Source organism: Schistocerca nitens, chromosome 3, assembly GCF_023898315.1.
Source record: "Schistocerca nitens isolate TAMUIC-IGC-003100 chromosome 3, iqSchNite1.1, whole genome shotgun sequence".
Lineage (NCBI taxonomy): Eukaryota > Metazoa > Arthropoda > Insecta > Orthoptera > Acrididae > Schistocerca > Schistocerca nitens.
The window spans coordinates 409,734,668-409,761,276 of NC_064616.1; the positions used below are offsets into that span (position 1 = coordinate 409,734,668).

The 26,609-nt window shown below is 41.3% G+C and overlaps 1 protein-coding gene across 3 annotated transcripts in view; it reads left to right on the forward strand.

The window, feature by feature from the left end:
• Window positions 1–26,609, forward strand: part of LOC126249614 (glycine receptor subunit alpha-2-like) — a 477,560-nt gene that overhangs the window by 288,876 nt on the left and 162,075 nt on the right. For all 3 annotated transcript variants that reach the window (XM_049951280.1, XM_049951283.1, XM_049951282.1), the window contains 4 exons: window positions 5,801–5,951; window positions 6,049–6,131; window positions 20,937–21,080; window positions 25,682–25,764. In XM_049951280.1, coding sequence (XP_049807237.1) covers window positions 5,801–5,951; window positions 6,049–6,131; window positions 20,937–21,080; window positions 25,682–25,764 — 461 coding nt within the window. The remainder of the gene's footprint in view (window positions 1–5,800; window positions 5,952–6,048; window positions 6,132–20,936; window positions 21,081–25,681; window positions 25,765–26,609) is intronic.

A 26,609-nucleotide genomic window follows, 5' to 3' on the forward strand; every position in this document is an offset into this window, starting at 1 on the left:
CTGGCCTGGTAATTGATGCTAACCCTCATGGGTCATCGCGTATCGGAGATTACACAGTAATTAGGGTTTCTGAGGTCAGCCCTGTCTAGCGTGGATTTTCAGTATTGCAGAGACGGTGTTACGAAACGTGTAAACCACCCTACAGGATGACTACAAATTTTTGACGAAGGATGTCGCGTCGTCTCTGTGAGCCACACAGCAAGCGATTTGAACATAAGGCCTCAGAAACCCACGTCTACCAGGACTGTAGGAAAGCAAAGGCACTGCATAGCCTTCATCAGCCTACAACCGACTCGCATCACAATACTTTCCCACGACTTTTCGACATTCATTCTACATCAGCTGTATTTTCCCTAGAGTTGTAAAACTGCCGCAGTCTACCATACATTGTTATAAGTAAGCATATACTACGGTAGTTTTCTTAGTACCGTGGGTCAGTTAAGATCTTAACCTATTACCTGTTCGTTAGGTGTTGCATACTTACCGGTCGTTACCTCATTTCGATCGCTTTATTTTTGTTTTTTATCAGTGTCTTACTAGATTCCCCTAGAAACTGGAAGCGGTGAACCGTCTATAAATTAAGTGAAAGTACGTAAAGGGGCGTGTAACCTTAGGAGCATTTTTGTTCTACATACTCATCCTCCTATCTGTTACTTAAAAATAAACAGTATTTATAGGAAAATGGAAACTGTCAATGTTTAACTCAAATTTTATTCGAGTATTGTTGTTTTATGACGTGAAACAGAGGGCTGTTGTAGTAAAAAAAAGACAGATTTATCATGTAGTGTTATAAAACGCAGCGTCCTAAAAAAAGTTTAAATTAAAGAAAACCGCAAAATCAAAGCATATCAAACTCGCTTCAATACTTCGTCGAGCTTATGTAAAACATGTTTCTGCTTCTGCTACTCATAAACAACTGTCACACTTATCAATGATAACAGGAAACTCTAGCGCCGGTCGTTGTGGCCGAGCGGCTCCAGGCGCTTCAGTCCTGTACTGTTTGTGTTTTCCTTTTCTTTTTCGCTTATAAATGTATAGCTATGGTGTTCTTTCAATCATTGACAAAGGTCTTCTTAGGCACTTGTGAGTTTTATTGTTCTGAAGAAGGTGTAGTTATCTACGCCGAAACCTGGGTTAACACGTAACACTAGGTGCTTTTTTTGCAATCGAGGCGGGTTTTTATTTTGTTAATATATTAACCAACGATAGCTGACGCGCTGCGATGTTGAAGGTTCTTTGGTTTAAATTGTTGCAGGGGTTTAGGATGAGCTTTTTACTCATGGCTTTGGCTGCGTAAGCACATGTCAAATATATTTCACATATATTTGTACACATATTTCATCTGTATCTCACCCTGCTGTTCGTTTTCACGCAGCTCAAATTTTATGACGTATTTTCTGAACTATGTACCGTACAATAACATAATTTTTAGGTTCATTCAATGTTGCATTTAGATACTTTGTGCGAAATGTGTGTGAATTGAAATAGTAGTAAAGACGCAATAAAGTATTAAGTCATGCATGATCGGCAGTTTTTCACGCATCTCAGTATTTGAGGTCATATCTGCTGAACTATGTGCCGTGCAAAGGTATATTATGGTAGGCAGATTCAGTGACAGATATGGATATTGTCTGCAAAAGGTGTTGCGAATAGAGTTAGTAGCAACGAAGTAATAAATTTAAACATCTTGAATGATGCGGCAGTTTTTCACGCATCTCAGTGTTAATGACATCGTATCTCCTGAACTATATGTCGTAGACTGATATAATTTTTCTGGTACATTCAGTGGTATATGTGAATACTGTATGAATTATGTGTTGTGAATAGAGGTAGCAGCAAAGAAGTAATAAATCAAGATGTCATGCTTCATCTTGTAATCTTACTGTATGAACAGGGAAAATGTAGTAAACGAAAACATTTTTCCTTTCATCATTTTGTGGAGGATGCCAGCGAGAAAAGTTTTCTTAAAGGCTTGAAATTACGTGCAAAGTTTGTTGCATCTTTGTAACTGATCTCATCACAATATACAGGATGACTAAAACGTGGGTATTCGCGCCTCGTGGGCTACACTGTATTTTCACCCCACCACTTTGGTAGGTAGGTTATTCTTACCCTCACAGTGATGATTTCCAGACTGTAATTGATATGTGCAGCAAGTTTTGTTGGAATAGGTCCATTGGTTTAGAAGGAGATGTGGAATACATATCCGTCTAGCTGCCCTCTCATTAACAAACAAAAATACATACAGAGATAGTAATATTTTGAAAACGTGCTGAAATTTGAACTGACGCTGGCGAATTCGGCCGTGGCATAAGTAAAGTCGGCCTCTTACTTCAGGGGCAGAGGGGTAGGTAACGCGGCCACAGCGGGCTTAGAGGATGTGGGGGGGGGGGGGGGGGAGAGGTTTAATTGTTTCCCGTCCTGATAACCCACGACTCATACCGGTCATCTTCTATGGTATAAATTTCGCCACAGATGTAACATGGATTCGTGGATGCGCGCTATGCAGACCATCATCTTCAAATGAGCTACATTTCTGAAGCAAAAAATACGATTTTAAATTAAGGCTGTTGTAATATAACTCAAGTTTTGGAAGAAAAACATTTAGTAAACATCTGTGATCGGGTCTCATATTACAAAATGCATTTAAACATAAGTACAGTTAATGTTATTAAATCAACTAATCGTCCGCTCACACAGACAGGGAGCCATAACATACTAATTTATGTCGGTTACCAATTAATAATAAGAACGGTACATGTTCGCCCCAAGGTGCGGCCCCTTAATTTCAGTACTGGTTCTTGTGCAAGAAAGTTTGACAGCCACTGCTATAGAGGAATAATACCGTAATCCATGTCCAAAAACAACATTTAATGAAACTACCACTCACTGTGTTAAGAATCTTAACACTCTGTGACATTGACTCTAGGCACCTTTGAATATCTTCTTGGAAACCGATTTCCCACGTAGCTTCTATCAAAGACGTTACTTCAGCTGTGTTAGCTACTGAACGGACGTGTAAGACGTACGCTGGTGATATGCCGAAGGTGCTCAGCATGCAAAATCGCCGGTGAATTGCGAGACCGGATTTGATGACATGCGACACCTCTGATACAAAATAAAAGCTTTGGAACCATTCGTGAGGTTTCTGGCCGAACATTGTTTAGTGGGAAACGTTCCAAAATCGTCATTTTTTCCTTTTTCCGTCGTTCCTTAGTTGCTTCAAAATTCATGGAGATATGTTCCGTCTACATCTACATCTACATCCATACTCCGCAAGCCACCTGACGGTGTGTGGCGGAGGGTACTTTGAGTACCTCTATCGGTTCTCTATGCAACTAAATGAAAAGCAGTTTGTTTTTTGTCGTATGCCTTTCGCTTATTTTGTTTATAAAGCATCTTCAGTGTTGTGTAGTAGTTACAGTATGCTACTACGTTACATATTGTCATATTATTCTCCTGTTTTTTCAGATCAGAAACAACGAATTTCGTGAGGTGAAATTATCGTTTCGTGTTACTTACGATTTCCAGTGTTGTCAGGACCACACATAATGGACTAACATAGTTGCATAGACGGAACGTACAGTAATGGAAATAAGTATTCATACACTAGAGCCTTTATTGACAATACGAAACCAAAAACACTAATTGGATATGCACAATACACATTGGCCAGTCGCCAATGCAGCTATGCTGGTATATTGAACGATGATAAACAAGCCTTTACAAAACAAAATACAAAAACGTCTGCCAAGTTCTCTACTGCGCTGGGAATTAAGTATTCGTACACCAACAGAAAATGACACTTCTAACAAAGCCAGAACATGTTTAATACTTTGTTTGTATACCCTTCCGATGTATTACTTCTCGCAACCTCCGTGGCATGGAATGGACCAATTTTCTTGTAGTTTCCGACGTGATAGCTTCCCATTCTCGAAGGAGAGCCTCTTTCAAAGAGGCCTTACTACGGATGTCGTGTTTTCTCACTCGTGTTTCCAGCTCACTCCACAAGTGTTCGATGGGATTCAGGTCCGGATTCTGAGCTGGTGTTTTAAGAGTGTGTGGAGTGTTGTAGAGCAACCACAGCCAGACAATTTGCGCCGTATGTTTGGGATCATTGTCCCTTTGGAAGTAATAATTTCTAGGAAGACCCAAGGCGTCAACACTCTGTTGTAATTTCTGTTTGAGAATGTTCATATACACAAATCTGTCCATGGTACCTTCCACAAACACTAATTTTCCGACACCGGAGGCTGACATACAGCTCCATACCATCACTCCACCACCTCCGTGCTTCACCGTGGGTTGAATAGTGGTTTCGGTCGAGGTCTGTATTCGGTCTTCTTCAGACCAAGATCCCACCATCATTGTGCACGATATTAAATTTGCTTTCATCACTAAACAATACAGGATCCCAGAAGTCTGCTGTCTTGGATACATGCTGTTTCGCGAATTCCATCCGCCACTTCCTGTTCTTTTTGCTGATGTAGAGCTTTCGTCTCGGGACCCTGGCTCTGTAGCCCTAAGGATTGAGAATGGTACGAACTGCCCTTGGAGTGATTTCCTTTCGGAAGTGGTCATGCACATATGCGGATAGTGCCGACGCTCTCGTTTTCGGGTTTTTCTTGATGATTCTTAGTAGCATTCTGGTCTCTCTTGTTGTAAGCTTCTGTGGACGACCGTGTCGTTCACTGATTATTACTACATGTCTGTCCTTATATCGCTTAATAATAGATTGCACAGTCGCTCGACTTTGTCCTATGATCGCAATTTCGGCATACGACTTGTGTAGAACATATTAGGCGACAACGATGTTTCGTTCTTCAATGGTCGTTTCCTTCCCCTTGCGGCACATTCTGCTGTTCCACGGTACCCACGTCCGACGTGCTGTTGTTTCACGGCCGCCACACGACTACACAAGTGTGGCATGCACTCTGGGTCTGCGTCAGCCGCTTGTTTGGTTGAAAGTAGTCCGCTGTATGAATACATTTTGCCCTGTCGTAGGCCGTGCGGAGTGTAACATATTTTATTTTCCCAGAATAGATTCATGGCATACGGGAAGCTTCATCACCAAGAACATGGTTATCTGACACTACATCATCGTACTTATTCGTAATTTGTCACCACCTAGTGTATGAATACTTATTTCCCTGACTGTACCTCCATGAACGTTCCAAGCATACGTTGAAAGAAGGGAACCATTTCGGGTTCTACAATCTCCAACCGCCACTAACTGTGGCACCTAATGCTGCTCCATAGAGTCATACTAGGCGTCCGCCCTGTAAGATGCTGAAAAATGCATTCTGGAAGATGACATTCGACTGAATAGTGTCTCTCGCGTGCTCACCCACGGAGCCCCGTCTCTACTTACATCATCTTCGACGGGATATGAAACAATAATCTTCCTTTTTCCCACATTTGAGAGGCTCACTGTTCATATGCTCGTCAGCTCTTCTTCTCTAGGTTCTTCGTTGTTTCGCTAAATTGCTCCAGAGCATGGCGGGATGAATTCTTTGAATAGCGTACATCTATCTCCAACTGAATCTAGTGACATTTAAGAAGAAAATGTGTTATATAGATAATATGACCGGCTGTGTCGTGATCTGATATAATGTAATGTAAATTAAATCTCATGGTCTGTGATTCCCTGAAAAGAGTATATAATTACATTTAAGCTATTTAGCACTGATTATCCTAATTTCCTTACGCAATTCCAAATTTCCTGTGCCTACGAAAATTACTGTTTGTTATGATACCACAGTTAGAAGAATGCTTGAATAAATGTGTCCTAATTTTTCAGAATGTCAACAAGCCTCACATTTAACGACATTCTCCCAGAAGATCCGAAACTGTACGATAAGATGCGACCACCGAAGAAGGATGGAAGCCCAACAGTCGTTTATTTTCACGTTACAGTCATGGGTCTGGATTCCATTGACGAAAATGCAATGGTAATTAAGAAATCTCTTTTGTATACATACTTCACATCTTTCTATGACGCAAATATTTTATACTGACTTTGAAGCACTTACATACTGTGTGTTTCAGACGTATGCGGCGGACATATTTTTTGCTCAGACATGGAAAGATTTTCGCTTACGCTTACCAGAGAACATGACATCAGAATACAGGTATACGTCTTAGTTATCTTCTTACTTGTGCACCAGTATTTTAGTTGTTCAATTATTGCTCATTTTGCACTAATCTTTCGTGATTAAGAATATCCTGTAATGTCCACAGAAGCACAGTTAACTGATGTCGTACATTATAGTATTTATCAGTCAGCCCTGCAGTTGCCATATAATTATAGTTCCAAGTGTTAGTGCACAGAGAAAATTGTAAGGATATCTGTTTTCAAGTCATGTGCGAAAAGGAAACTTCAAGATTATTTCAGCTTGATTTTGTATCTGTTTCGGAATAATACTGAAACATGACAGGAAAACTGATATATACCGTTAATTAGACGATATGTTAGACGGCTAATCAACACTTTCATGTTGCCTGCCGAAGCTTAGTTTGGTTTATTAAAAATAAAATTACTTTTCAGTTTCACTGTACATAAATCGAACTTGAAAAAGGTTTAAAATGCAGTGTTGTATTACGCCTGTGATTTCAATAGCAGTAATCACATACCAAATCTAACTGAAATCAAGTGGAATTAAATAAGTGTAAATGTCTGATTTTAAACAAAGCTACAGACTTTCAGAGGGTTTTAAGAGGTATTAGCTACGCAGTTTGATGCAGTTAACCGTAGACTTAGTCGTTCCTTAGCGAGTAATATTATCTTGATATGTATAACACATCAATTCTCTAGGAGCGTGGTAAGTCTGATTTTGCCGGTCGAAGTGGCCGTGCGGTTAAAGGCGGTGCAGTCTGGAACCGCAAGACCGCTACGGTCGCAGGTTCGAATCCTGCCTCGGGCATGGATGTTTGTGATGTCCTTAGGTTAGTTAGGTTTAACTAGTTCTAAGTTCTAGGGGACTAATGACCTCAGCAGTTGAGTCCCATAGTGCTCAGAGCCATTTTTTGAGCCATTTAAGTCTGATTTTGGCATTAGAAATAACCTTCTAAACTATTGATTTCTTTCTGAATCTTGTAATGTCGTGTCTACAGGGACAGACAGCCAAACGTACAAGAAATCGGCCTAAGTCTCTACATCTGCATATACTTTCTGGGAATCACTGTAAATTGTGTCGCAAAGATATCACATGTTACGGTTTGCACGCTCTTTTTAGTCTACTTTTTTCTTTGGTGAATCAACGGGATCTGTACGGATGCAGCTGGAGAATATTCATAGTTTCCGCCTTCATAGCTGATTCTTGGAATTTTATAAGATTTCATAGAGTGATTCCTATGTAAGAATTTCTTCAGAATTTCGTCCTTCTTTATATATCTTCTGTTAGTCCGACATGATATGGATACCACATGATATTCCACTGTGAGCTGTAATAGATTTTTGAAAGTGATCTGCAGACGAACTGTTTCCCGGTACCCTACAGATAAATCGAATCAATTTTTTTCCTACAACTAAGCTTTGTGATAGATCAGCTTAACTTTCTCATATTTTGTTAATAGTATGACATGACTGACCCTAGTTGTGATCATTAATTGCGTAGCGAAAGCCTTTACGTTTCGTGAAGTACACGAGTTTAATATCTAGTCTAATTGCACCAGGCTAATATTTTGTCAATTTTTACTGGATATTGCTACATTTCTTAATGAGGTAAAACTTCCTCATAGATAACCACATCATCTGCGAAAAACCCGGGACTGTAAGTAATACTGGCTGCTAAATCAATAGTATACACTGACGGAAAAAAAATCGCAACACCAAAAATAAATTTGTGGCTACAATATTGCCAAGTCATTTTGCAGTATCGCAGACGGAATATCCAGCTTCTCGTAGCGCTATTACACGACCTCGTTTAAACTCAAAGAGGTGTTGATAACGGCGTATTTATCTTAAAGACATTCTTGAGTAACATCAACTCAGCACGTCCAGTCTCAAAGGTAATTAACGCTCACGACCGTTGCATTTAAAGCCAACCTGACTTCCATCCTCATAGAGGAGCTACTAGCGCCATTCCTACGCGACTGGCGCGAAACTGAAATAGACATCATCTTTCAAATGTAAAAACACGCCTACCAACTTCAGTTTATGTCACACAACTCCTTCTTGGTGCTGCTATTTATTTCCGTCAGTATACGCTCCGGAAATATACTTACATTTAAATTTAAATGTTAACATGTTTCTCATTTTTCGAAAAGGTTTTCTTGTCATTGCCAATCTTTATTTTAAACCTCTTTGCTTCGATCGATGTCATTTATTTTGCTGTGCAAATAGGTAAACTGATATAGTATCCTTAGTGACTTATTTCCTAATCTAACTCCCCTAATTTAAATTGATTCTTTATTGATGTTCGTCTCATAAACTTTTTTCAAAATACTATCCAAACACGAACTGATCTTTCACGAAGTAGGCTTGTACCAGTCATTCAATAACTTCAGTGTACATCAATTATGTGCTCCCTAACATGGAACCAAATGTATTCCCGTACCTCGTCATCTTGGAAGTACATTTGTCATCTTGAAATCAGACAAATCTACAACTTGTAATCAGTACATTTTGTGGGAGGGCAAATGAAGGATTTTTTTCCCTAGACGTTCTCAGTTTAGTCTCCTAGGAAATACAATAAATCAGTAACAAGACAAGAGAAAGCTTCTGTAATGCCACTCGTAAAACATTCCTGAACAGTCTAAGGAAGTCTGTCTGTAGCATTCATAACAGTTACCAGGTTGGTTTATTTTAATTTCGGAGTTTAATTTTTGTATTATTCCTTATACTACTCTCTGGATCCCTGGGTCATATATTCTCACAGCTTTCATTTTTCTTTGGCTTTAGTTAGGTACAAAGTTTAGCTTAATTTTAGGAGGACAAGTGTAGTGGTACGATTGAAATTCACCACTTCTTATTGATTTAACATTCAAGAATACGCTTATGATTTTCATAATCTGTTATTTTGTTATCAATTGAAACTTTTACATGAGAAAGAGTTTTTACAGCCGTTTCACTTCCCGAATTTTTAATATTGTACTTTGTGATACTACTTCAAGCATGAGTGGAGATCTGCGGAAGCTGACAGCATTAAAAATTTTTTAAAAAGGTACATAAATTTACTAATGCAGTTGAAGTCATTAACGACTTTCTTTAGGTAAATATATTCTATTTTCACTTCAGACAGTACCCTATGAACAGTTAAACTCTGAGGATGCATGAATTTCGTTAATATCTCCACGAAGCTCAGTAACTCTTTCACATGGGTATTAAAAACTTGGAAGCACTTGCATATTTCATCATCGAAATATTAGAGGGCACACGATCCTGTGACGTTCACTTTCTTCGCCAACATTTCGAATAGCAGGTTTACGCACATAAAAATATTTCAGTGTTAATTTTAGCGCTTTATATATAGTTGATTCATATTCGATTACTTACGAGGATTTTAAATGATCAGAGGAAGTCGGCAAAACGCTGTTCAGTCAGAGAGGCCTCTTATTGGCTAGGATTCTCAGGTTATTTCACCCTCTACATCTACATCTACATCCATATTCCGCAAGCCACCTGACGGTGTGTGGCGGAGGGTACCTTGAGTACCTCTATCGGTTCTCCCTTTTATTCCAGTCTCGTTCGTGGAAAGAAGGATTGTCGGTATGCCTCTGATTTTATCCTCATGGTCTCTTCGCGAGATATACGTAGGAGGGAGAAATATACTGCTTGACTCCTCGGTGAAGGTATGTTCCCGAAATTTCAACAAAAGCCCGTACCGAGCTACTGAGCGTCTCTCTTGCAGAGTCCTCCACTGGAGTTTATCTATCATCTCCGTAACGCTTACGCGATTACTAAATGATCCTGTAACGAAGCGCGCTGCTCTCCGTTGGATCTTCTCCATCTCTTCTATCAACCCTATCTGGTACGGATCCCACACTGCTGAGCGGTATTCAAGCAGTGGGCGAACAAGCGTACTGTAACCTACTTCCTTTGTTTTCGAATTGCATTTCCTTAGGATGCCTCCAATGAATCTCAGCCTGGCATCTGCTTTACCGACGATCAACTTTATATGATCATTCCATTTTAAATCACTCCTAATGCGTACTCCCAGATAATTTATGGAATTAACTGCTTCCAGTTGCTGACCTGCTATTTTGTAGCTAAATGATAAGGGATCTTTCTTTCTATTACAGCACATTACACTTGTCTACATTGAGATTCAATTGCCATTCCCTGCCCCATGCGTCAATTCGCTGCAGATCCTCCTGCATTTCAGTACAATTTTCCATTGTTACAACCTCTCGATATACCACAGCATCATCCGCAAAAAGCCTCAGTGAACTTCCGATGTCATCCACAAGGTTATTTATTTATATTGTGAATAGCAACGGTCCTACGACACTCCCCTGCGGCACACCTGAAATCACTCTTACTTCGGAAGACTTCTCTCCATTGAGAATGACATGCTGCGTTTTGTTATCTAGGAAATCTTCAAATCAATCACACAATTGGTCTGATAGTCCATATGCTCTTACTTTGTTCATTAAACGACTGTGGGGAACTGTATCGAACGCCTTGCTTCCAAGTCAGGAAATACGGCATCTACCTGGGAACCCGTGTCTATGGCCCTCTGAGTCTCGTGGAGGAATAGCGCGAGCTGGGTTTCACACGATCGTCTTTTTCGAAACCCATGCTGATTCCTACGGAGTAGATTTCTAGTCTCCAGAAAAGTCATTATACTCGAACATAATACGTGTTCCAAAATTCTACAACTGATCGACGTTAGAGATATAGGTCTATAGTTCTGCACATCTGTTCGACGCCCCTTCTTGAAAACGGGGATGGCCTGTGCCCTTTTCCAATCCTTTGGAACGCTACGCTCTTCTAGAGACCTACGGTACACCGCCGCAAGAAGGGGGGTAAGTTCCTTCGCGTACTCTGTGTAAAATCGAACTGGTATCCCATCAGGTCCAGTGGTCTTTCCTCTTTTGAGCGATTTTAATTGTTTCTCTATCCACCTGTCGTCTATTTTGATATCTACCATTTTGTCATCTGTGCGACAACCTAGAGAAGGAACTACAGTGCAGTCTTCCTCTGTGAAACAGCTTTGGAAAAAGACATTTAGTATTTCGACCTTTAGTCTGTCATCCTCTGTTTCAGTACCATTTTGGTCACAGAATGTCTGGACATTTTGTTTTTATCCACCTACCGCTTTGACATAAGACCAAAATTTCTAAGGATTTTCTGCCAAGTCAATACATAGAACTTTACTTTCGAATATATTGAACGTCTCTCGCATAGCCCTCCTCACACTACATTTCGCTTCAGGTAATTTTTGTTTGTCTGCAAGGCTTTGGCTATGGTTATGTTTGCTGTGAAGTTCCCTTTGCTTCCGCAGCAGTTTTCTAGTCGTTTGTTGTACCACGGTGGCTCTTTTCCATCTATTACGATCTTGCTTGGCACATACCCATCTAACGCATATTGTACGATGGTTTGAACTTTGTCCACTGATCCTCAACACTATCTGTACTGGTTACTGACGCCAGCACGGAAACTCGTTACAGCAAACAACAGAAGACCCACCGCAAGGAAATCAGCCTAAGCCTTTTCATACGCAAGATTGATTAATTTGACACAAGATGCACTGAGGGATCACAGACAATAATTAAGTTCAAAAGGGTTACCCACTTACGATTGACTACTTCGATGATCATATGTTACCTCACTACAGTTTCCTAATCGCACCAAAATACCGTCAAAATGGATTAAATAACAACAAATAATTCTCTATTATCTTTAGTCTTAAGTGAAAGGAAATGAAAATGGTAAATCACAAAATTAACATTCTGATACCTTTCTCCTGAGACCAAACAGGACTGCTCAGAGAAGTAGTTCTGTACACTTACCGAGCCCAGCCAGGAATGTTTGATAACAACCGTCCTTAGCCAAACGGCTCCTCTGCATTAAAAGGTGGCGGGGAGAGATTCGTCGAGTTGAAATGTCCAACCATCTCTGTCACCCTATGCATATCTTTTACACCCTTGTCAGCGCCTGTTCTCTTCCCTGCCGTGTTTAAACCGACGCTAGCTGTAGAACGGTTCCTCCGTTCAAAGAGAGGAGGGGAGAGATCTGTTGTGTTTAAAATGAACAACCAGTTCTCTAGTTCCGTGCCTAGCTTTTTCCTCCTTGTCAGAGCCCATTCCCTTCCCTGTCTCCTAGTTTTTCCCCTTCGCAACCATCCAATGACATAAATTCATGGAATGCAGGATGAAGAACAGTCTAGTATCCATTGCGATAAATGAAATAAAACAAATAACTTTTTCCATCTTTTCTCCAGAGTTTTAGTGCAGTCTCGCCAGAGTAAAACCTAATATGGCAGACTCGATAAAGGCGCAACAAATATGACGCGCCAGCGACAAAATGAATGAAGTTACATGAAACTAACCGATGGACTCAGTTCAATACCATGTCACGATTTTCATTCCGTGTCACCAATGCTGTGGCAGAGCAAAGCACGAAACACGGATACATCGATTCCGGCTCCGGCGTGCTTAAAATATACGTACTTTGTATGACTGGCACAACAGTCAATTCATCTTAAAATATCCTGGGCCACAGGAAGACCTCTGAGGAACCTCCTTTTCCGATTCGGTTTCCACCTTTGAATTTACAGATTTTCATAGCCCTAGCTTTTTCGCTTTAAACAACATGCCATTCCTGTCGTGGCTTTTTTGAATCACCGCATGCCTCATCCATACCCTCCATATGCTGCCATCTCTCTGCCTAGTCTATCTAGCGTCATATACTGTTTGCTTCCTGCCATGCAGCACTAGAAACTTAAAATAACGTACGAGTAACACTTATTCAGCGCACTCTGCCAACCATATCATTGTTTGCGTAACACTCCCACCATTCTCGCTATCTTGACATTAAAAAAATCACCCCATTAAAGCTGTCAAGCACATACAGCACCCCTACATATGAATTTCAGCACTTAATATCCACCATTCACGCATACGATCCCTCCGTGCCAATATGTATCCATCCAAAACGCCCGTATCTCTGCACATGACTATTATGAGTTCATGCATTCCATACTCACGTCATCATTATCACCAAGTACATCATTCAGCTCTCATTTCACTCCCCGTCCCTACTAAAAAACAAAAAAAACTTAATAAACCATTGGTCTCCTTGTTTATCTGATTATACTGGGCGATCAGAAAGTTTGAGTTTGAGGACGTTACTGCAGTGCATCTGCAGCGTAGCTCGCCTCCGATGCGGGTATATAAGCACCGATATTTAGGCAAGGGATTAGTGCAGCATTTGTGTCTTTTCGACGAGCGTGTGGTAAATGCGGAAACGTGAACTATAGTGACGTTATTACCAGATGCGTGCAAACAGGACCAACGTGCTCCTATTATTTACTAAGCTACCGAAGCACAGACACCGACAGACGTTCATCGGAGAATGAGGCAACACGGCTGTAGAAAATCATCAGCCGGGAAAAGTGCGAAAAGTGATGCTACTGCTTCATTATAACGCACCTCCCCATATCGCAAATGTAGTAAGCAGAAGTTACGCCAACTCAAGTGGGAGACAACCGAGCACGCGCCCTACAGTCGTGATCAATGACCACGCCTTCGGTCCCTTAAAAAACGGGTTGAACGGTCGGCGATTCCTGTCGGACGAGGATGTGCAGCAGGCAGTTCATCTACATCTACATCTACATTCATACTCCGCAAGCCACCCAACGGTGTGTGGCGGAGGGCACTTTACGTGCCACTGTCATTACCTCCCTTTCCTGTTCCAGTCGCGTATGGTTCGCGGGAAGAACGACTGTCTGAAAGCCTCCGTGCGCGCTCTAATCTCTCTAATTTTACATTCGTGATCTCCTCGGGAGGTATAAGTAGGGGGAAGCAATATACTCGATACCTCATCCAGAAACGCACCCTCTCGAAACCTGGCGAGCAAGCTACACCGCGATGCAGAGCGCCTCTCTTCCAGAGTATGCCACTTGAGTTTGCTAAACATCTCCGTAACGCTATCACGGTTACCAAATAACCCTGTGACGAAACGCGCCGCTCTTCTTTGGATCTTCTCTATCTCCTCCGTCAACCCGATCTGGTACAGATCCCACACTGATGAGCAATACTCAAGTATAGGTCGAACGAGTGTTTTGTAAGCCACCTCCTTTGTTGATGGACTACATTTTCTAAGCACTCTCCCAATGAATCTCAACCTGGCACCCGCCTTACCAACAATTAATTTTATATGATCATTCCACTTCAAATCGTTCCGCACGCATACTCCCAGATATTTTACAGAAGTAACTGCTACCAGTGTTTGTTCCGCTATCATATAATCATACAATAAAGGATCCTTCTTTCTATGTATTCGCAATACATTACATTTGTCTATGTTAAGGGACAGTTGCCACTCCCTGCACCAAGTGCCTATCCGCTGCAGATCTTCCTGCATTTCGCTACAATTTTCTAATGCTGCAACTTCTCTGTATACTACAGCATCATCCGCGAAAAGCCGCATGGAACTTCCGACACTATCTACTAGGTCATTTATATATATTGTGAAAAGCAATGGTCCCATAACACTCCCCTGTGGCACGCCAGAGGTTACTTTAACGTCTGTAGATGTCTCTCCATTGATAACAACATGCTGTGTTCTGTTTGCTAAAAACTCTTCAATCCAGCCACACAGCTGGTCTGATATTCCGTAGGCTCTTACTTTGTTTATCAGGCGACAGTGCGGAACTGTATCGAACGCCTTCCGGAAGTCAAGAAAAATAGCATGTACCTGGGAGCCTGTATCTAATATTTTCTGGGTCTCATGAACAAATAACGCGAGTTGGGTCTCACACGATCGCTGTTTCCGGAATCCATGTTGATTCCTACATAGTAGATTCTGGGTTTCCAAAAACGACATGATACTCGAGCAAAAAACATGTTCTAAAATTCTACAACAGATCGACGTCAGAGATATAGGTCTATAGTTTTGCGCATCTGCTCGACGACCCTTCTTGAAGACTGGGACTACCTGTGCTCTTTTCCAATCATTTGGAACCCTCCGTTCCTCTAGAGACTTGCGGTACACGGCTGTTAGAAGGGTGGCAAGTTCTTTCGCGTACTCTGTGTAGAATCGAATTGGTATCCCGTCAGGTCCAGTGGACTTTCCTCTGTTGAGTAATTCCAGTTGCTTTTCAATTCCTTGGACACTTATTTCGATGTCAGCCATTTTTTCGTTTGTGCGAGGATTTAGAGAAGGAACTGCAGTGCGGTCTTCCTCTGTGAAACAGCTTTGGAAAAAGGTGTTTAGTATTTCAGCTTTACGCGTGTCGTCCTCTGTTTCAATGCCATCATCATCCCGGAGTGTCTGGATATGCTGTTTCGAGCCACTTACTGATTTAACGTAAGACCAGAACTTCCTAGGATTTTCTGTCAAGTCTGTACATAGAATTTTACTTTCGAATTCACTGAACGCTTCTCGCATAGCCCTCCTTACGCTAACTTTGACATCGCTTAGCTTCTGTTTGTCTGAGAGGTTTTGGCTGCGTTTAAACTTGGAGTGAAGCTCTCTTTGCTTTCGCAGTAGTTTCCTAACTTTGTTGTTGTACCACTGTGGGTTTTTCCCGTCCCTCACAGTTTTACTCGGCACGTACCTGTCTAAAACGCATTTTACGATTGCCTTGAACTTTTTCCATAAACACTCAACATTGTCAGTGTCGGAACAGAAATTTTCGTTTTGATCTGTTAGGTAGTCTGAAATCTGCCTTCTATTACTCTTGCTAAACAGATAAACCTTCCTCCCTTTTTTTATATTCCTATTAACTTCCATATTCAGGGATGCTACAACGGCCTTATGATCACTGATTCCCTGTTCTGCACTTACGGAGTCGAAAAGTTCGGGTCTATTTGTTATCAGTAGGTCCAAGATGTTATCTCCACGAGTCGGTTCTCTGTTTAATTACTCGAGGTAATTTTCGGATAGTGCACTCAGTATAATGTCACTCGATGCTCTGTCCCTACCACCCGTCCTAAACATCTGAGTGTCCCAGTCTATATCTGGTAAATTGAAATCTCCACCTAAGACTATAACATGCTGAGAAAATTTTCTCTCAGTTGTTCTGCCACTAACGCTGCTGAGTCGGGAGGTCGGTAAAAGGAGCCAATTATTAACCCAGCTCGGTTGTTGAGTGTAACCTCCACCCATAATAATTCACAGGAACTATCCACTTCTACTTCACTACAGGATAAACTACTACTAACAGCGACGAACACTCCACCACCGGTCGCATGCAATCTATCCTTCCTAAACACCGTCTGTACCTTTGTAAAAAGGACTTCTTCACGCAACTGAACGCGGTGTTTTAACAAACGGGTATCTTCAGCGTGGTGCGTTGGTGAGATGATTGCCTCAATGCTTAAGATGAACTTGCCTGACTACCATACCGATTCTCAACCGTACGGTCTTCGAACGGAAATTTTTTGATCGCCCCTGTACTTTACCATAAACGAAGAGCAGTTCGTACTACACCCGAAACCATACGTGGCTTAACATTATCATTGAAGCGCAAGTCTATCCTTATTTACCATTAATTAGTTTCTCTCGTCACACTCTAACAAAAATCTCAGCTAGAGAAACATCACGTAACCGAGACCTACTTGTGATTATCAGACAATGAAACTCGGACGGTGGTGTGCACGTATAACACTAGTACGGAAACACAGCCACAAGATCCATAAACAAATTATTCCACAGACTCACTGTAAGTGATACGGGTAGTAAACTAAGTAGTGGGCTCAATTATTTCTCCGTCATCCAAAGCCACCGTCGGTCCGTAGTGCATAGTTACGTGGTACGCTGGCTGCAGAAATCCATAATGCAGTTTAAAGCTCTTCCTTACGTACTAACAGTAGCCTACAGAACATCTGAAGGTAAGACACTGGAGCTCGGAAAAGACAGAAACAGGACTATGGGCAACTTAGGATCGTCCTCTGAGCGCCACACGTACATACACCCCCAATACTGGAGTCCTCGGGAACAAATTTCAACAACTAAATGCTAATTTTCTCTCTCACTTCCCTCCTGGTTGTGCTGCGAAAGAAATGCAGATACAAACAGCACAAGGAAGAAACTCCAAGTCTTTTCTTTGACAGACTATTTTTTGATGACATTTTCCTCCCTACCTATGCACATCTTGTTTTACCTTATCTAGTACTTTCCATCTGTCTTTAATCTCTTCGTTTATACTTATTTTCATTTGAGTTTTAAGTTCTGACCTAAAATTAGACAACTTTCGGGCTATACTTGTCATTTCAGCTTTAAGATTATATGTTTCCAGTAATGCCCACTAAATCATGTTGCCATATCTGTATCATCACGTTAAAGTCAACAAGGCCTATTTTACTTGAATCATTTTTCTGTTCACTACCGTGATGTTTACTCAGGTCGTTGCCCTTACCCAGTATCCAAACTTCTGGCTCACTCTCAGATAGGAACTGATCAGCTTCTTCACCCGCTACCTCTGGCTTCATTCCACTATTGTCTTCGTTCATTCCGTAAGAATCGGCTATTACCAGTGCCGGTGCACCCATGCCCAAGAATTATAGTACCCGCGCTCAACAATTGCAAGCTAACGGTCCTTGTATAGTTTAAAACGCCACGATAGTTACTTTGTCTATTGATACATACAAAAAGCTGTTAACAGCAGATATCAGTAACATGTCCATTGGTAGAGTTTTGGTAAAATGAAACACTATTGCACAATTTGGTGCTATTGCGGTATACAGACTGGCATTTTCACTCTGCAGCGGAGTGTGCACCGATAGCAAACTTCCTGGCAGATTTTAACTATGTACCAGACCGAGAGTCGAACTGGGGACCTTTGCCTTTCGTGAGCAAGTGCTCCACCGACTGAGCTACCCAGACACTACTCACGGCCCGGTATAGCACTTGCCTGTTAAAGGCAAGGACCCCGAGTGCGTGTCTCGGTCTGGCACCCATTTTTATCTGCCAGGAAGTTTCATACTATGATATACATTGTGTTATAAACAGCAGGTACAACATACTACCTAAATACGAAAACCAAGCCCCATAGAGTTTCTAACAAAACATAAATAATTATTTCTTTTGTAGCTACACTTCATCGTCAATTAAGATGTCAACAACAAACACAGTGTAAACAGAAGCGCTACTCCCAACCAAAAATCGGGTACGAATACCTGTAAACACAACTACAATAATGATTACAGTTCTGTTCCCAAAACACACATTTTTTCCATGACATACAAATACTTAACTCCAAGAGATCGTTGTACAATATTCATAGGCTGTGACAGTCGTGTTCTGCGGCCCAGAGTAAATGGTACACAACACAGTCCTCGATCCGCCATAGGCAATGTCGAAGAGCTAGTAGAGTGATTGGCGCTGTAGTGGTGACTGTGACTAGAACTGGAACCGGCTGTTGTTGAAAACCTCACGGGAGCCCAGGAGCGTACTATGGAAGACACTCAGCGGGAACTCTCACGAACACACTGCCTGTTAAGCCGCGGAGCACGACTTAACACTGAGTTGACAAAAGTCATGGCATACCTCCCAACAGCCGGCCGAAGTGGCCGAGCGGTTCTAGGCGCTGCAGTCTGGAACCGCGCGACCGCTACGGTCGCAGGTTCGAATCCTGCCTCGGGCATGGATGTGTGTGATGTCCTTAGGTTAGTTAGGTTTAAGTAGTTCTAAGTTCTAGGGGACTGATGACCTCAGCAGTTAAGTCCCATAGTGCTCAGAGCCATTTGAACCATTTTGAACCTCCCAACATCGCGTCGGACCTCTTTTTGCCCTTCGTAGTGCAGCAGTTCGACGTGGCACAAATTCAACGAGCCGTAGGAAGTCCCCTGCAGAAATATTGAGCTACGCTGCCTCTGTAGCCATACATAATTGCGAAAGTGTTGCTGGTGCAGGTTGCTATGTACGAGCTGACCTCTTGATTACGTCCCATAAATATTCGATGGAATTCGCGTTAGGCGATCTGCGTGACCAAACCATTCGCTCGAATTGTCCAGAATCAAACCAATCGCGAACAGTTGTTGCATGGCGACATGTTTCAGAACATGAAGTCTATGAATGGATTCAGATGGTCTCCTGGTAGCCGAACATAACCATTTTCAGTCAATGATCGGTTCAGTTTCACCAGAGGACCCAGTCCATAACATGCAAACACTGCCCGCACCAGTATGGAGCTACCACCAGCTTGCATAGTGCCTTGTTGACGTCTTGGGTCAATGACTTCGTGGGATCTCCGTCAAACTTGAACCCTACCATCAGCGCTTACCAACTGAAATAGAGACTCATCTGACCAGGCCATGGTTTTCCAGTCGTCAAGGGTCCAAACGATATGGTCACGAGCCAAGGAAAGGCGCTGCAGGCGATATCGTGCTGTTAGCAAAGACACTCGAGTCGGTCGACAGCTGCCACAGCCCATTAACGCCAAATTTTGCCGCACTGTCCCACGGGAAATGTTAGTCGTAAGTCCCACATTGATGAATGCGGTTATTTTATGCAGAGTTGCTTGTTTGTTAGCACTGACAACTCTGCGCAAACGCCGCTGCTCTCGGTCGTTAAGTGAAGGCCGTCGGCCACTGTGTTGTCCGTGGTGACAAGTAATGACTGGAATTTGCTATTCTCGGTACACTCTTGACACTGTGGATCTCGGAGTACTGAATTCCCTAACGATTTCTCATGCGGGTATCTCCAACTACCATTTCGCGTTCGAACCTGTTAATTCCCGCCGTGCGGCCATAATCACGTCGAAAACCTTTCCACATGAATCGCCGGACTACAAATAACAGCTCCGCCAATACACTGACCCTTTATACTATGTATACGCGATACTGCCGTCATCTGTATATGTGGATATCGCTATTCCATGGCTTCTGTCACCTCAGTATATATCCTAACGCGCAGTAATTATCATCTCCACACTATTTGTTCCACGTCACGCGTGACGTGAAACACGAGTAGTTCCGCACTGCTAACGACCTCATCAGCTGTCCGTTAGAATTTGTTGGCGGACTCCCTTCGCCTGGGCGTGTAGATTGTCGCGTTCGCCCGCAGTTGCTGGAGAGAAGTCTATCTTTCTGAAGTTGCGACCTGGGGTCACAACACTCCCCTTCTCAGAGTATCATACTTCCGTAATATTTTAGAATAAGTTAACACATGCAAATAGCAATAACCAAGAACCTTCCTGGTATATTGAAACTGTGCACCCGACCGAGACTTGAACTCGGGATGTCTGTGTTTCAGGGGCAGTTACTCAACCGACTGAGCTACCCAAGCACAACTGACAATCCTTCCCCACAGTCTTACTTCTGTCAGTACCCATCTCCTACCATCCTTACTACCAGGAAGTTTCATATCAGAACACATTTCACTGCAGAGTGAAAAATTCATTCAAGAATAAACAAACTTAAATATCAAAAAGCAAATTTAAATATTAAATCTTATTGCGTGCGTGGATGAGCACTGCGACATAAGCGTCATTTGGACCGCTCTGTTACAATATCAACACGACATCGACGTATACGCTTTTTTTAAATACACACAAATTTCTGCATGTTCGGAGATTATTCTGCTGCGGATCCAGCACCCTATATTCATCGCGAAGGAGAAAATTACGCCGTATTATTTGCCATATCAACATAACCGACTTTTAATTTATTTGACTGTCCCACCTCTGTCGTCAGCTTATTTGCAATATGCGTTTCACCATGGAGAGGCTATCTGACATATTTTCACACAAGAAGAATCAGATTAATGTAATATTTACGTCATTATAACATGAAACCCATAATCAATTATTTCTGATTTTTTTCAGGTTACTGGAAGTTGACTGGCTGAAAAACATGTGGAGGCCAGACTCTTTCTTCAAAAACGCAAAAGCTGTTACGTTCCAGACAATGACTATTCCTAATCACTATATGTGGTTGTATAAAGATAAAACTATCCTCTACATGGTAAAGTGAGTGACAGTTTAGTTCTTCCTTTCACACTTTTAAATGTTTCTCTGGCCCTGAAAGTAATTATTAATTATTTTGTAATTTACAAGGTTTTTGATCGAATGATGTTATATAGAATAAAAATTATTTTTGATATCAGTTTGCACTCAACATTTAAAACTAATTTTTGTTGTATTGACCACCATCATATAAGTTATAGACAATTTTTGCTTAAGTGTACGTACAACTTTTTAGACGATCGTCGTCAAATTAATCTACTTTAAAAATGATAATAATATTATACGAAGTTATGATTCTTTAACAAGTTTTAACAAGGCTACAACCCTGCCTCACTCCATTCCCAACCCCTGCTTCCCTTTCATTCGCCCTCGACTCTTCTAACTGCCGTCTGGTTTCTGTACAAGTTGTGTATAACTTTTCGCTACCTTCAGAATTTCAAAGAGTGTATCCCTGTCGACATGTTAAAACCTTTCTGCAAATCTGTAAAAGCTATAAAGGGAGGTTTGCCTTTATTTAACCTACCTTCTAAAGTAAGTCGTAGGGTCAGTATCGCTCCTCGTGTTTCTTCATTTCTCCAGGAGCCAAACTGATCTTTCCAGAGGTCGGCTTCTAGCAGTTTTTCCATTCTTATTTAGATAATTCTTGTTAGTATTTTGCAGCCATGACATATTAAACTGATATTTCGGTAATATTCACACATGTCACCGTCTGCTTTGTTGGGAATTGGAATTATTACGTTCCTCTTAAATCTTTGGCTATTTCCCCTGTGTTATAAATTTTGCATAATGGGTGGAACAGCTATTTTTATGATTGGCTATCCCAAGTATAACAGTAGCTCTGAGGGAATTCTGTCTACTCTGAAACTTTTTTCGTCTTAGGTCTTTCAGTGCTTTGTCAAATTCGTTTCGCATTATCATATTTCCTGTCTCATCTTCATCTACGTCTTCTTCTCTTTCTGTAACATTCCCTTCATCTACATTTCCCTTTTACAACCCTTCTATACGCTCATTCAACATTATAGCTTTCCCTTGTTTGCCTAGTATTGGTTTTCCATCTGAGCTCTTGAGATTCATACAGCTGCTTCCCATTTCTCCAAACGTCTGTTCAGATTTGCTATGGACGGTATCTGCCTTTCCCCAAGTTATTTATTCTTCTATATCCTTACGTTTGTCTTCTAACCATTCCTGCTCAGCCATTTTGCATTTCCTGTCAGTCTCGTTTTTAGACGCTTTTATTCCCTTTTGTCTGTTTCATTTGCTGCATTGTTATATTTTCTTCTTTCACCAGTAAAATTCATTATCTCATGTGATAGCCAAGGATTTCTACTTTACTTTGTCATTTTACCTCTTCGATCCTTTGCTGCCTTCACTATTTCTTCTCTCAAAGTTATCCATTCGTCTCTTATTGTACGAGTATTCCTTTTCCCCGTTTCAATCGATCGTTTCCAAATGCTCCCTCTGATACTCCCAACAACCTCTGGTGCTTTCAGCTTATCCATGTCTAATTTCCCTAATTTATTACGTTTTGTAATTTATGCAGTTTTAATCTACAGTTCATAACCAATAAATTGTGCTCAGAGTCCATATCTGCCCCTGTTTTACAGTTTACAATATGGTTCCGAAATCTCTGCCTTACCACTACACAAGGTGAACATAAATAAAAATGACAAACTGCAGGGACAGATTCCTGACTAGAAATGGAGAGAAAAAAGTCCTATGAAAGTGTCTAGAAATGGACGTTGTGCGTGCAATAACAACATATCTTCCCGGGATATAGTACAGAGGTGCATCGCATCCACTTTACAATAAATGTTCAAAGTGGCCTCCATGGGATTTAAGGTGATAGAGAGAGTAGTGGTTGTCGTGCAGGATACACATAAACGTACTTTGGCTTACATCATATAAGTTTCCTGTAGAATCCCGTCCTCCAAATGTGGTGTACGCACGGTCTGCCTTCTCCCTAGACGTTCGCCTGTCTGAAAGGACCAATTTTCATACAAATGCCCAAAAAGGGCTTGAAATGTTGTTTGATGTGGTTGGTGTCTGTGAGGGTACTTATTTGGTTTAGCCGTGCTGCCTCTTGACCGTTTCCATCTGCTCGTCCGTACACAAACACTACCTCGGCTTGTTCCCAACATGAATACCGGACCATTCTGTTGCTTACAGTACGCTGCGTCAGTCACACAACCTACAACACACAAAGAACACATGCTACGTGGGCAGAGGAACTGTCATTAGTCAGTGCCATCCACCGTGACAACGATGCATTTCCGGACACATGTTCATAGGGACTTTTTTCTCCACTTCCAGTCGGAAATCTGGCCCTGCAGTTTGTCGGTGTTATTTATGTTTACCCTGTATAATTAGTCTGAAACCTTTTGGTGTCTCGAGGTCTCTTCCACTTTTACCACCTTCTTTCATGATTCTTAAACCAAGTGTTAGCTATGATTAAATTATGTTCTGTGTAAAATTCTACCAGGTGGTTTCCTCTTTAACCTTTTCCCTCAGTCCATATTCTCCTACTATTCTTCCTTCTCTTCCTTTTCCATCTATCGAATTCCAGTCCCCCATCACAATCAAGTGTTCCTCTTCTTTAACTAGAATAATTTCTTTTATCTGAGGAGCTAGCTCGCATATAAACTTATACTACTGTGGTGAGTGTTCGCTTTGCGTCAATCTTGGATATGATAATGCGTTCACTATGTTGTTCGTAGTAGCTTACCCATATTCCTATTTTCTTATTCGCTATTAGACCCACTTCTGGATTACCCTATTTTATTTTACATTTATAACCCACTACTCACCTGACCAGATGGCGTTTTCGTCCTACAGTCGAACCTCACAAATCTTATCAGCCAATCTATCTCCATTCTTCAATTTTCTAACCTATAGACCCAAAGAAGGGGTCTGACAGTCAACTAATCTGATCCGTAGATTGCCAGTTTCTTTTTTTTTCCTGATGACGACATCCTCCTGAGTAGAGTCCTCTCGCTCCCCGAGAGATACGAATGGGGGATTATTTCACTTCCGGAATATTTTACTCAAGAGGATGCCATCATCATTTAATCACATAATAGAGCTGCATGCTCTCAAAACAACAGCTACATTTTCGCCTTGCTTTCAGCTGTTTGCAGTACAGCACAGCAAGGCCATTTGGTTGATGTCGCAAAGCCGGATCAGTCAATCATCCAGAGTGCTGCCTCTGCAGCCAACTAGCAGCCCGCTGCCCCTTGCTTTCGCAATACCACAAGCACAGCTGCAAGGCCACGTTGGTTGATGTTACAAGGCCAGATCACTCGGTCATCCAGACTGCTCCGCTGCAACTACTGAAAAGTCTGCTGCTCCTCTTTAGGAACCACACGTTTGTCTGGCCTCTCAGTAGATACCTATCCGTTGTGGTTGCACCTGCAGTTCTGCTATCTGTATCGCTGAGCCACGCAAGCCACCCTACCACGGCAAGGTCCGCGGTTCCTGGGGAAAGGGGCAGCAGGGAATTCATTTAAAAATCAAGCATACGTGTTATGAGTTTCTTCTCCAATTTGTCTCTTAATAACGATGCGGAACAAACTACTGTGTGTCTTCGTCGTCTTGAAAGCATCTTAAAGATTACGTCTACCCGTATTCTTAGTGGATAAAGAACCAATTATAATTACTTCATTATTCGTCATGCAGAATTCTTACACATTGAGAATTATACACAATAAAAATGTTACAATGAATATATAAATCGTTATCAGTGCTGTCTACAGAACCCTTAGGATCTGAGAGAGTCGATGAAAGAGCCACATAACTGTGCTGAACAGCCAAGAAGATCGTGATGTAGACGTCAGTACGTGAGGCAACTCCCAAACAGGCAGATACCGATATGAACAGCTTAAATGGCGATCACACAGAAATATATCAAAGGAATAGAAGTAGATATAGTGAAAGGCACGGCAATAAAAATGGAAAACTCCTCATTTCAGCAACGCTACAAAACGCAATATTTGTTGATCAGTAACTAAATCAAAAGCACGTTACGTGACGTCTTTTTAATGTATTTCGTATCTGCACATGTGTACATACTCAGCATAGAAGACGCAAAGATTGAGAAACAGGTGACTTAAAAGTAAAATCCGTTTGCTTAAGGAAGTCTGATAACTCGGAATACAAGCTGATAACGAATCCAGTGCCAATAGTTGCTAAGTTTGTTTTATAAGAACTGTATTTTTCTGAATTGTTCAGATGCTAGACTCAAGATTTTCCAATTAAGCTTTCCTCTGTGCTACAATTATTTGTTTTGATTTCCATTTGTAGTTGTAAATCTTATGTATTCTAAATAGGTAAACGAAAGTCGGTACAGTTGTACACAACAAGTTAACTCCATTTGTAGCATAACGTGGGTCCTCTTGTAATTTCGTTAATTTTATCACATTCTTTCTTGAAACACGAAAATATATCGATTTGTTTACTGTTGTGTATATATATAATACACATAGCAGTAAAAGAACTTAAACGTTGCCATATTAAGTATGCAGAAATTTTATGTTAACATCATGTTTCACTGCTTTCTATCACTACATCGTGTTGACTCACAGTATTAATTCATTTTCATTCATTTTCAGGTTAACGTTAACATTGTCCTGTGCAATGAATTTTATGATTTACCCGCACGACACTCAAGAATGTAAGCTGCAAATGGAAAGTTGTAAGTTGATACGTTATACTTATATTTGTGATATATGACACTACATAAACTGACTTGAGTAGCAAACATGCTCGCGTGGAGATTCAAATATAGCTTATTTGACTTCCAAGACGAGAAATAACCTCTCAGACTTATGCATAAGATCACAACCTCTCCATACTCCTGCACATAAATCTTATTTAAACCATTTACAACCACAGAATACTGCTAATTCTGAGTTTTGAGGGTGAATTTTAAGATTTTGTGAACGTCTTCACTACAGGGACAGCACGTATTCGCAACCTTGACAAATTAGTGAAGAAGAAGACTAGAATACTCTTCCTTTCACTACCGGGTGCAGCCGAAATACAAACACCATTGGATTACTGGCAACAACTCAGTCTCTTTCCTTTCGCAATTTATGTTTGAATTTAGTCAAAAAGTCTCCATTTCGGTAAGACATCGACAAAACATTGGCTTGTAGACGATAAATTGGCTCTTCAGTTAGTTCAGAGCCTTCTTCGGGCATCCTAATTTAGGTTCCCAGAAATCTCCTTGGACCAAATTCAGTAAATTCTGGAAAAAACCTCCAATAAGATTCCCTTTCCAGTATCTGCACATGCTCTGTAATAACCTCGCCCTGACGTAGTCATTCTGTAAATTAATAGTAATAACCACTCGCAGGTCTTGGATAATTTTTGAAAGCTCCTTATCTATCCCGAATAAACGAAATTGTCGGGTTCCTGCCGTCGATGCAACGAAAAAGAGTTAGCAGCTAACTTGTGTCATTAAATTTTGCAAGTAAACAGAACTGCTTCGCAGTAGTTGTTACTAACTTACAGTTACTTTTTAACTAGATATGACTG